Consider the following 11,928-nt stretch of genomic DNA (forward strand, 5'->3'; position numbering starts at 1 on the left):
TGGAACTCGATTATACGAAAAAATTTATTTTGTGTCTCGTACAACTGACGCTAGTTGTATGAGGTAATTTTTTTGTCTCACAGTTTTATGGACCCAGATTTTTGTGGACCCAGAAGTATAAGATTGGGGTCCAAAAATTTGTAAGACAAAAAAGAGCCTCATACAACTAGTGTAAGTTGTACGAGACACAAAATAAAACTTGTCCGATTATACCAAGTGTGTGTGTATATCACATTTCTTGTTTCTTGGTTTTCCTTGTTTGAATCCTCATCGTTAACTTGCAATCTACTGATCCTTTTGATAAAGCAAATCAAAGAAAGCAGTTCATTCCCATCACCAAGATTCACTTTGCTCTATGTTTATTCCCTTCCCCCAACTTTTTCTTTCTTCCTTATTCACACATATATATAAGTTGCCTCTTGCAATGTCTTTTATCCATTATTATTCCTTTTACCATTTTCTAGCATACATATTCCTCATTGTGTCATCGATCAATATATATCATCCTTTCCTCTTTGTTACTTGTCTGTCCATTTATTTGCTTAATTAGCCACTCGATTGGTCCATCACCTCTCATACCATGAACATGGAGGTTTGTACACTAGCATATCTTTTTCCTCCTTTCTCTTTACATTGGATAGGTTGTTGTTATTGGTTTTAGATCATCAACAATAACAACAACCCGGTATAATCCCACTTAGTGGGGTCTGGGCAGGGTAGTGTGTACGCAGACCTTACCCCTACCTTGAGGTAGAGAGGCTGTTTCCAAATAGACCCTCGGCATCCTTTCCTCCAAGAACTCCCCACCTTGCTCTTGGGGAGACTCGAACTCACAACCTCTTGGTTGGAAGTGGAGGTTGCTTAGATGAACACATAAATATGAAGCGATCAACGTTGATTAACTTGTTTGGAATATTTGATACGTATATAGTTATGTATTGTTGCGTGTTTGATTATTTCTTGATAACAACAGCCAATACGTGTTATTTTATAATCATAAATTGTTCTCTTATTTTTTGCCACTTGTAACAATTGATCTAGCTAGTTCTTCATTTGATGCTATAATAAACTAATTAATTTGCATGAATATCTGGGTTTTTTCCCTTTTGCCAGACAGTTGAATTGAAAGTAGATATGGTTGGAATACATGAGAAAAGACTGCGTAAATGCCTGTCAAAATTAAGAGGTAATTAATCATTAATTATTCAGTTCATTAATTTCTCTCTTGATCAAATTTCCTACTATAAGGCAATTCAAATTGATATATCTGTGGGGAAAAATTCCAGGAATAGAGAAAGTGGAAGTGGATGGTAACAGTCAAAAAGTTGTGGTGATAGGGTATGCTCACAAGAACAAAATACTAAAAGCAATAAGACGAGGTGGTCTTAAAGCAGATTTCTGGTCTGCTCAAAATGAACTTCTTCAGGCTTACGCTGCTTCTGCTTCTTACTCTTCTTTTAGATTTAACAACTTCTCCTTCTTCTAGCTACCTATCATTTACACAATATTGCTCGGACTTTTCAAAAATGTTGCTGACGTAACATGTTGGATCCTCTAAATGTAATATTTACACAATATTACTCGGACTCTTTAAAAATGTTGCGGAGTGCAACATATCCGAACCTCCAAATATATTTTTAGAGAATTCGATAAAGGAACGATAATATTTTTGGAGAGTGCTAGCAACATAGATGTGTTGTTTTGTTCTTCTTCAATACTTACCATTTTGTTCTTTCTTTCTTTCTTTCTTTATATGTTCTTCCCCTTGGAAGCAGTGTATACAAAAATGAAATGGAAGAGTTTTGAATTTCTTTTGAGCAATGATGGAGCAGTTTTCAAGTATTTTATGTAATGGTCAATTAATCGTCTTTGGATTGCATTTAAGCAATAATATGTACTTCGTTTCGTTGTGTAAAAGTAAAAAAGATAAAGAAAGAATCTCGGGTCGTCAGAAAATAAAGAAAAAAGAATAAGAAATACCCCCCAATATAAAGTTTTTTTTTTGATTTCTCGTTCGGTGTTCGGTGTCCCGTACCCACATTGAAGCCCGACTATATCCGAATTCACGCCGCATAAGGCTCGAACTCTATACCTCTGGTTAAGTGAAGAGCAGTCTCATCCACTGCATCACATCCTTCGGTGGTACCCCAATATAGAGTGATTATATAAGAAAGAATAGAAATTGGTTGAACTCATGCTTTTTGGACGACAGATAAAATTGAATTTTTGCAAGTGGCGTTAACATCTAAAGAAGCAAATAAATGAATGGCATTAACAAGATTAATATTTATAAAACATAACTAACATTAGTATAATTGTCCTCGACAAGTTTTCTAAATTATGGCTGAATCCAATATTTTCTCCCTAAAATTGCTAATTTGGGAATGGGCATCGGTTGGTTCGGTTGATTGTGAATTTATTTATTCGGCATATCGGTTATCGGTTTTAAATATGCTAAACTGATAACCGAATCGATAAGATATCGGTTATCGGGTATCGTTTAGTCGGTTATCGATCCTTATCTGTTTACCCAATAAAAATAAAAAATATCCAAAAATTTCATATTTTATTATAGAAATTGTGATCATATTGTTAAGAGAAAGGAACTGAATATTTGCTCCTAAGAAAAGAGGGATTAAATTGCAACTTTAGAAAAAGAAAACTTTCCTTACATTTGAAAATCCTAATGAATGATCTAATTTTCAAAGTTATAAGTTAGTAGGAGTAAGGAACAAGACATTCAACAATCTAATCTTACTAACTTTCTCGCTGTGGGCGGGCATAATTCACATGAAAATAATAAAATCCTATTCTTATAAATACTCAAGAATTAGTGTTACAAAAGAAACAAATAGAAAAACTAAAAATCTATTGAACAATTAATTCTTTTAAAGTTTAGAACTAAAAATTTTTAATTGAAGAATTAAAATGAGAAATTCAGAAAAGTTTAAAACTTACTCTAAGAATTAGGGTTTGAAGATGAAGAGTAACTGCATAGAGATATTGAGAGAATGAAACAATGAAGCCATAAGGTGGCTTTATATACATAGTGAGTAAAATTATAATTTTGTTAAACCTTATTGGGCCATCGGTTAAACCATTAATAAAATTGGGCAAACTGAAACCTGAACCGATAACTTAATAGTCAAATAACATTAAATCGTTATCGAACTATTTACCCAATAACTCAATATCGATAACCAATAGTATTTTATCGGTTCGTGCTATCGGTTATACCCCTATAGCGTGGGGTAACCCCTTTTTAAAGTGGTATTTAGCTTTATTAAGTATTTTTAATGTGTGCAAAAATAGCCACTACTCTATTAAAATTAATATGAAAAGACGGTTTTACCCTATTTTATGAGTGTTGTGTAAATATTAAGGGCATTTTGTTCTAATATTTACACAACACTCATGAAGTTAAGGATATGATGTCTTAAAGTTTAACAACAGAAGGTGCAAATACAGGACATTTTGTCCTTAATATTTATACAACACTCATAAAGTTAAGGATACCACGTCCTTAATATTTACACAATAAGAAGTTAAGGACACTATGTCCTTAGCATTTACACTATATGTATGAAGTTAAGGATATGATGTCCTAAATATTTACACAGCACTCATGAAGTTAAGGACATCATGTCCTTAACATTTACACTGCACATATGAAGTTAAAGACATGATGTCCTAAAGTTTAAAACAGAAGGTGCTAATTCATGACACTTTGTCCTTAATATTTATACAACATTCATAAAGCTAAGGACACCATGTCTAGCATAGGGGTATTTTCGTCCGGGCAGGTAAAAATTATCAAAGCACTGGCTAAAGAGTAAATACATTTTAAATAGTGGTTTAAGAGTAAATACAGTTCTAATTAGCGGCTAACTGTGTGCTTCCCCCGATATATGCCCAGCCCTAATATGGTACAATAATATTATTCTTAGCCATAATATATATTAATTTTCAACGACACAGTTAATTACATATGCTTATTAGTTTAAGCGTTTAGGTTGCTTTAATATCAAAACTAGATCCGTTCAATTGTGATAGCTTCCTCCAGAAGAAATCTTAGATAGAGAAACTCTAACCCTTCTCTAAAAATACCTACATGGACACAACCACCACACCGCCAATTATACCACTGGACAAGAATAGTCAAATTAATGTAGAAGAAACAACACCACATTCCTATAAGGAAAAGCTACTTGACAAGCAGGCAAAAAGCCAAATGGAGTACTATGATGAGAATCACCCCAGTCATCAAAGATGATAAAGGAAAAAATATTGAAGGCTCAATCGTCTTCTCACAAGACAACAAGAACCACCTATATTAACCATGGCGCTTCTCAGTTATCATAAAGGTCTTTGGTCATAGAATGTCTTACCATTACCTTCGATCTAAACTAATTGATCTATAAAAATCATCCGAACAGTTAATCTTGATTGTCCTAGGATGGGACTTCTTCATTGTCAAATTCGGTCTAGAGGAAAATATGGGTAAGGCACTACACCTAGGGCCATGGTTCATCTCTGGGAATTTCCTATCAGTACGTAAATGGGAACCAAAATTTGTCCCACAAAAAACTACTCTCTCTCTTCCACATCCATATGGATTGTCCTACCCCAACTACCAACATAATTTTACTACAAAGAAATATTAAAACAATTTGGTAGGAAACTAGGCAAATTACTCAAAATTGATTCATGCACCTCTTCCACGTTGAGAGGAAGATATTCATGCATCTATGTCCAAGTACCTTAGAAACCCCAGTGGAAACATCAGTAATCATTAGTGACCGTAAGCAAGCAGTGAGTTATGAATGTGAAGGCACATTATGTATAACATTTGGAAGAATTAGTCCCATAACAAAAAGTTGTAATTTTAAAAAATTCCAACCATCGCTGTCACAAGAAGCCCCTGAAAATTCAGGGATAACACCAAGGAAGGGGAGGACAATAGATGGAAGATAGTCATCTTCCCTAGACGAAAGAAAAAAAGTCAACAAACGATGAAGGGAAGGAACAACGGAAACGAAAACAATCAGCCTCATGCACTAAAATCACAAAAGATCTAGGTAAAAATGTTCGATGCAAACTCTGGTAAGTTTCTGGAAACCAAAAATTTTAAATATAATTCTAAGTCCAATAATATGCAGTCCAAAAATTACAATAGGCCTAGTGGCCCTGTAAATAAATTAAATACCATCCCCACTCCCTAGTATCCCAACACATGAGGCCCCAGCCCAAGTACATCGCCAAATGCAAGACGGGAATTGGTCCTGATGGAGTTGACACCAAAAATCCAACTGAGCCCGTTAATGATGCCTACAAGGAAGCCCCTATCAATAGCCTAACCTCAGGCGCATACACTACTAAAATTGTGGCCTTGGGCCACCAAGCCAATACCAAATCAATTGGGGTCCATACCCAATCGGAAGCACCCAGCCCAAATAATTACCCTTACCTAAATACCTATGTGTCCCCTACTCCTCTCCTAGCAGAGTACTCTAATGGGGAAAACTCACCACACTCCATGAACACTCAAGTGCCTCACTTGAGAACCCACCCAATCTCAGGTGAAATGACACCTTCCGTCTACTCAAACAGATACCACATTAATTTTGAATCCATTTCTCCAGGTGTATTACCCGATGACCTTTCTACTGACCTAGATTTGACATCAAACTACGCCATTATGAGTCAGCTCATTAACATAACCCCCACCATTACCCAAAGAAGTAAACAAAAAAGCATAAAAATGGAAAAAAACCAGCTGCCACCCACCATTTTGATGTCGATTCCACTGCCACCGAACCACTCACCGACATCATGGCTGGAAGTGGTGCTTCAAGGACAAGGACTAGCCTACAATTTTACCCTGGAAAATCAACCAGTAACCCTAATTGTCCAAAACCCTGCACATCTGGCGAGGGTAACGGTGGAAGTCCTCAATAGGGCCTTGGCAGCCTTTGGCCCATGCCTATGGCAGGCGATGACAAGCAATGGTAACATGAAACCCAATCTGGACCCACTAATGCTCAACAATCTAATCTCCCAAGCGTTCCAATCAATCCCCTTCTTCCTAGGACCGAGAATGGAGGACCCAACAACGTCTCTAGTATTTGTGAGAGTCGAGCCCCAAACCTATCAAAATCCATCTCCTTCTGCTCCAGTAGAGAAGAACCAGTCACCACCGTTGGGAAACATCACAAGGGAAATCAACAAATCCCTAGACCTCCTGAAAAGCCCTCCGGAAATGGAAGGAACAACTTACGACCCCTTATGAATTGACTCTCTCCTATTGGACTCAGTCAGAACAATTGAGTTCAGTGTAGAGAGCGGCGAAGTGCTTGTGCTGCTATGTCCTAGAGCCATGACCAAGTATGGTCTGAGCCTAGTCTCTCACCACACCCAGGGTGTGACCGAACCACTCCTCAATTTGACCCTAGTCCTAAGCATGAAGAAAATGAACCCAAAGAGACTAACAAGGTTTCCTCAGGGAATGAAGAAGCCTTACAGAAACCAGTCCCCCAACCGCTAACCACCCCTGATGAACTACATCATATGGAATGTTAGGAGTGGAAATAGTGTGGGGTTCAGAAGACACTGCATCGACATGGTTCAGCTTCACAAGCCAGCTCTGCTGGTTTTATTAGAAACCAAGATGGCTGATCATAAAAAACTAACGGAGGAGCTACATTATGATATACTTATCCAGTCTCCGGCAGTTGGCTTGTCTGGTGGGATAGTAATGATATGGAAAGAAGACTGTGTCACTGTAGATGAGGTGTCCACTACCCCTCAGGGCATCCATGCCATGGTAAAGGTACTCCCATCTCACACCACTTGGTTATTTCAGCTATTTATACTAGCAACATTTTAGCTGATAGGAAATTGTTATGGGAAAGTCTGGTTACTATCTCTAAAAGCAATATTGAGAACTGGTTTGTAGGTGGAGACTTCAATGAAGTCTTAAAAGCTAGGGATAAATTTGGGGGTAACCCCATTAACTCAAGTCGTAGTAATCTATTTTGGAACTACCTTAATGAATGCAAACTAGTTGACTTAGGTTACAAAGGCAGTAAATTTACTTGGACTAACAAAAGATACAAAATTAGGAGTAGTTTATAGATAGGTGCTTTGCTAACGATTGCTGGATTTTCTAGTCCCCAGAGGCTACTATTAATCATCTCCCTAGGACCCACTCAGATCACTGCCCTGTTCAAATAATGCTAAAGGGGTACTCCTTCAATAATTCCAACAGACCTTTCAGATTTGAATCAATATGGACTTGCCACCCCTCCTTCCATTGTATCATTAATGAGTTCTTTACTAATAACTCCCCCAATCCAATCAACTGAAACATTTCAAAGAATTGTGACCCAATGGAGCATGCACACATTTGGCAACATCTTCCACAAAAAGAGAAGGATCCTAGCCAAAATTTCTAGAATCCAAAATTTACCAAATTACCATTTCAGCAATTACCTACTAAACTTAGAAAGTAACCTGACCAGAGAGCTTGACTCCATCCTCAAGAATAAAGAAGACTTCTAGAAACTCAAGTCAAGAGTTAATTGGCTAACTGAAGGTGATGCTAACACTAGATTCTTCCATACCTCCACTCTTAATAGGAGAAGAAGAAACATGATCATATCCTTCAAAGAGGAAAGTGGAAACTGGCTCTATGACCAAGGCGACATTAAGGCCTCTATAATACACTTCTTCAAGCGCCTCTTCACTTCCTCACACACTCAAGATCCCATTTCCACTACCAGTCATATGGACATGACCAATATCCTATCAGACTGTCAAAGAGACAGCTTGGATAGGTCCCTTGAGGTTAGTGAAATCAAAATGGTCATCTTCTCCTTTAAACCTTTCAAGGCACCAAGCCCGAATGTGCTCCACCTTTATTTTACCAAAGGTACTGGAGCATTGTGGGGAACTCAATAATTGATTTATGCAAACAATGCCTCAACACTCACTCCAAGGATGAGACCATGAATCAAACTCTCCTTTGTCTCATTCCCAAGTGTCCCCAAGCCACCATGCTCAAAAACTTCAGACCAATAGGGCTTTGTAACACCATCTACAAGACCTTCACTAAGATCATTGTCAATAGGATCAAGCCCTTTTTATATGCTGTAATTGGCCCTAGCCAGACTAGTTTCCTATCAAATAGAAGATCATATGATAATGCAATCATTGTTTAAGAATATATACTCATTTGGGGAAATGAAAGGAGCCAGGCTCATATGATTCTCAAAATTGACTTAGACAAGGCTTTTGACAGGCTGGAGTGGTCCTTTATTATGGACATATTGCATGCCTTCAACTTCCCTCCTGGGCTAACTAAGTTAATCTTTTCCTGCATTAGCTCATCTAACATCTCCATCCTAGTGAATAGGGGCAAAATATATACCTTCAAGCCCTATAGAGGCATTAGACAAGAGGACCCAATCTCCCCTTACCTGTTCATTCTGTGTATGGAAAGGCTCTCCAGGTCAATTGATAAAGTTGTCCAGGACAAAGAATGTGATGGGTTTTTACTTAACCTTATGTTTTGATGATCTAACAAACTTGTCGTGAAGAACCAGATAGAGAAACTGCTCCACAGGATACACATCTCATATGAACTGGTCGAAGCCTGAACATTAGCAAATGGATGAATGACCACATGGAGGAACACAACAGGGACCTGATGACCTAGTCCCTTAGGGTTCTCCGACAAAAGCACAAGTCAGTAATTGTACGCAATCAATATAAAGAGGAACACAATAGGGACCTGCTCCCTTAGGGTTCTCTGACCAAAGTACAAGTCAAGTGCACAGCCAGAATGCAGCAGCAGAAAGTGACCATCTGGCGAACACAACTAGGACCTGGTCCTAGTGTATGTCCAGACAGAAGTATTGGGACCTGGTCCGTTGGTATGTCCTGACATAAAGCACAAAGTCCAGCTGGAACGCAACTGCCTAGAAGTGGTTGTGCAGACAGTACAACAGTCACTTCTCACTGAGAAGAAGTACACAAAGAGTTGACATCACTATCTATTGTGATATCTTTTGTGATAAAACAACTTGGTGCAAGACACACCATCACTTGTGCATTCAGTGATATTCTATCAAGAAGAAGAATCATCGATCCGGCATTGAAATCACTGGTGTGTCAATAACAAGAAGACAACTCCACTAAGGATCAGTTTCTAAACGAAGTCTTATGTATATCCATAGTTGAGTTGTAATCTTGTTAATTGTTCTACATTGTAATTCCTAGTTTGCTTTCTTAGAAGCGTTGTTTTAGGAACAAACAAAATTCGTAAACTTTAAAGTTTATGTTGTGACTAGAAATAGTCATAAGTTAAATCCTCTGTAACTAGGAGAGTTAGAGAGTGGCTTGTGGTGGTTGCATCACAAGTTAGTTTAAAGTCTTTGCAATAGGGTTTTTGCAAAGTGGCTTGTAATAGGTAGATTACAAGTTAGTTGAGTTAAAAGCCTATAAGAGTAGGTCGTGGTTTTTTGATCTACATGTGTGGGATTTTTCCACGTAGAAAAATCTCTTGCCTTCTTTACTTTCAGCCTTTACAACATTCTACGTATCAGTCTCATACGGGACCAGGTACTCTATAGTTTGGTGGACTCATATAAGCTATCAATTGGTATCAGAGTGGGTTCCTCCTATCAGGCTAACACCTAGGAAGGATTCTAAATGGCTGCTCCACAAAGCTTTGAAGAAGGACAATCAACCTATAGACCTCCCATATTCAATGGTCAATACTATGGATGGTGGAAGACTTGGATGCATGATTTCATAATAGCTGAAGATTCAAAAGTGTGGGACATCATTTGTGATGGTCCACATGTTCCCATGAAGAAACTTGAAGAAACATGACCATTGGTGCCCAAAGGGAGAAGAGAGTACAGCGACATAATAGAAAAGATGTAGAAAAGAACTATCGTGCCAAGAAAAGCTTGATGTGTGGCATAGGACCTGATGAGTACAACAAAGTATCAGCCTCTGATACTGCCAAAAAAATATGGGAAGCCTTACAAACTACACACCAAGGAACCACTCAAGTCAAACAATACAAGATCGACATGCTCACCGCTGAATACGAGCACTTCAGGATGAAGGGTGATGAGTCCATACAAGATATGCACATCAGATTCACCTCCATCATAAATGAGCTTCACTCACTTGGAGATGTCATTCCCAGAAACAAGCTTGTAAGGAAAATTCTCAATGTTCTACCTGGGTCTTGGGAAAGTAAGCTAAATGCCATCACAGAACCTAAAGATCTATAGAGTCTGACCATGGATGAGTTGATTGGTAATCTGAAAATATACGAGATGAAAAGAAAGAAAGACAGTGAAAGAAGAGAGCCTAAGAAGGAAAAGAACCTGGTGCTTAAGGCTGAAAGGAGTGATTCAAGTGATGAAGAGAGTGACATGGCATATCTTACTAAGAGATTTCAAAAAATGGTTCGAAGAAATAGTGGCATACCAAAGTGGGACAGTTCAAGCAAAACAAGGAACAACGATCTCTGTCACAGATATGGAAAGCCAAGGCATTTCATCAAAGACTGCCCTCTCGCGAAACAGGAGCAGTACAAGCAAAATCCTGACAAAGCTGGAAAAAGGAACCTGATTCCAGAGAAAAGATTCAATCAAAAAAGTGTTGCAGACAATATCGTTAAGCAGCTCTTGCTGCTTGGGGAGACTCCTCAAGTGAATCCAAAAGGGAATCAGATGCAGAAAATAGTTCCATGATGGCAGTGGAAACTGAAGCAATGAAGTACGATTCACTGTTCGTGCTGATGGCTCAGTCAGATGATGACTATGAAGAAGATGAAGACGATGAGGTAAACTTCAGGGATGTTCAGAGAAATATGAAATCCTATTCCTCTAAGAAACTAAGGTCTTTATCAAATGTCCTAATTGACGCTTATTATAGTGTTGTAAATGATAAGGAGATCTTGACTGTAGAACTATGGGAGGCCGAACAATCTAGAGATGATCTAGTGGTCTGTGTAGTTGACTTAAATGAAACCATAACTAATCTTGAACTAGAGAAGGAGGCCCTAAATGAAAAAAGAACCAGTGTGGAGAATGAGAGAAACGATTTGATGGTAGTAGTAGTTGATCAAAAAGAAACAATAGAAGGTTTTAGCAATGAGAAACATTCCTTAGAAGAAAGAATTGCCTCCACTGAAGAGGAAAGAGATGACCTTCTAGTGATATGCGCTGATCTAGAGGAAACCATTGAGGGACATAATAGAGAACATAGGAATATAAGTCTTGGGAAAGGGAAGGAAGTAGCCAGTGAGTCGCACATCTTGCTGGAAAAAGAGTTAACTGCTGTAAAAACTAGTCTTTGCAGTGAACTCGAGAGGAATCAACAACTCCAATTTGAGTTGGAGAAAGTAAGAAATGATCTTGAGAAATCCTTGAAGTGGACTTGGTCCTCAAATGTTGTTACTACTATATATCTAAACAATAGTGGGAACAAGCATGGCATCGGGTTCTAAAGGGAGAAAACTCCTTACAATCCACACAACAAGTATGTCATCGTACCTGATAACTGGCTATGTACCCACTGTGGAAACAATGGGCATTTTAAAGAAAATTGTCAGGCCAGGGTTCAGTCTGCTCAGAAGAACAAAGCGTTTACTGAGAGAGAGACTAATAGCAAAGGACCAGGTACCACTTGCAAAAAGCGTATGTTGCCTGTATATACTAGGAAAGCCCTTATTAATCCTTTTTATAGTAACAAAGGACCCAAACTAGTTTGGGTTCCTAAATCTAACCCGTGATTTGCATGAGCAGGGAACAGTGAGAGGAAGCGGGCTGCTATGGATCATGGACAATGGATACGTAAAGCATGCAGCTAAAAACAACATGAATCTCTTCTCATTGACAGCCCTGC

At 38.3% G+C, this 11,928-nt stretch overlaps 3 protein-coding genes across 3 annotated transcripts; all 3 read left to right on the forward strand.

Annotated features, from left to right (window-relative positions):
* The first annotated feature begins 433 nt into the window (after positions 1-433).
* LOC104213293 (heavy metal-associated isoprenylated plant protein 44-like) lies at positions 434-1,821 on the forward strand. Its single transcript, XM_009762768.2, has 3 exons — positions 434-592; positions 1,114-1,186; positions 1,287-1,821. Exons 1-3 carry the CDS (start codon positions 581-583, stop codon positions 1,484-1,486), a joined length of 285 nt encoding a protein of 94 aa, XP_009761070.1. The 5' UTR covers positions 434-580; the 3' UTR covers positions 1,487-1,821.
* An 8,069-nt stretch (positions 1,822-9,890) lies between these two features.
* Positions 9,891-10,307, forward strand: LOC138890609 (uncharacterized). The gene has a single exon (XM_070174010.1). It carries the CDS (start codon positions 9,891-9,893, stop codon positions 10,305-10,307), a length of 417 nt encoding a protein of 138 aa, XP_070030111.1.
* A 464-nt stretch (positions 10,308-10,771) lies between these two features.
* On the forward strand, positions 10,772-11,530 carry LOC138890610 (MAR-binding filament-like protein 1). Its single transcript, XM_070174011.1, has one exon. The coding sequence runs from the start codon at positions 10,772-10,774 to the stop codon at positions 11,528-11,530; it is 759 nt and encodes a 252-aa protein (XP_070030112.1).
* The last annotated feature ends 398 nt before the right edge of the window (positions 11,531-11,928 follow it).

Source organism: Nicotiana sylvestris, chromosome 4 (assembly GCF_000393655.2).
Source record: "Nicotiana sylvestris chromosome 4, ASM39365v2, whole genome shotgun sequence".
Lineage (NCBI taxonomy): Eukaryota > Viridiplantae > Streptophyta > Magnoliopsida > Solanales > Solanaceae > Nicotiana > Nicotiana sylvestris.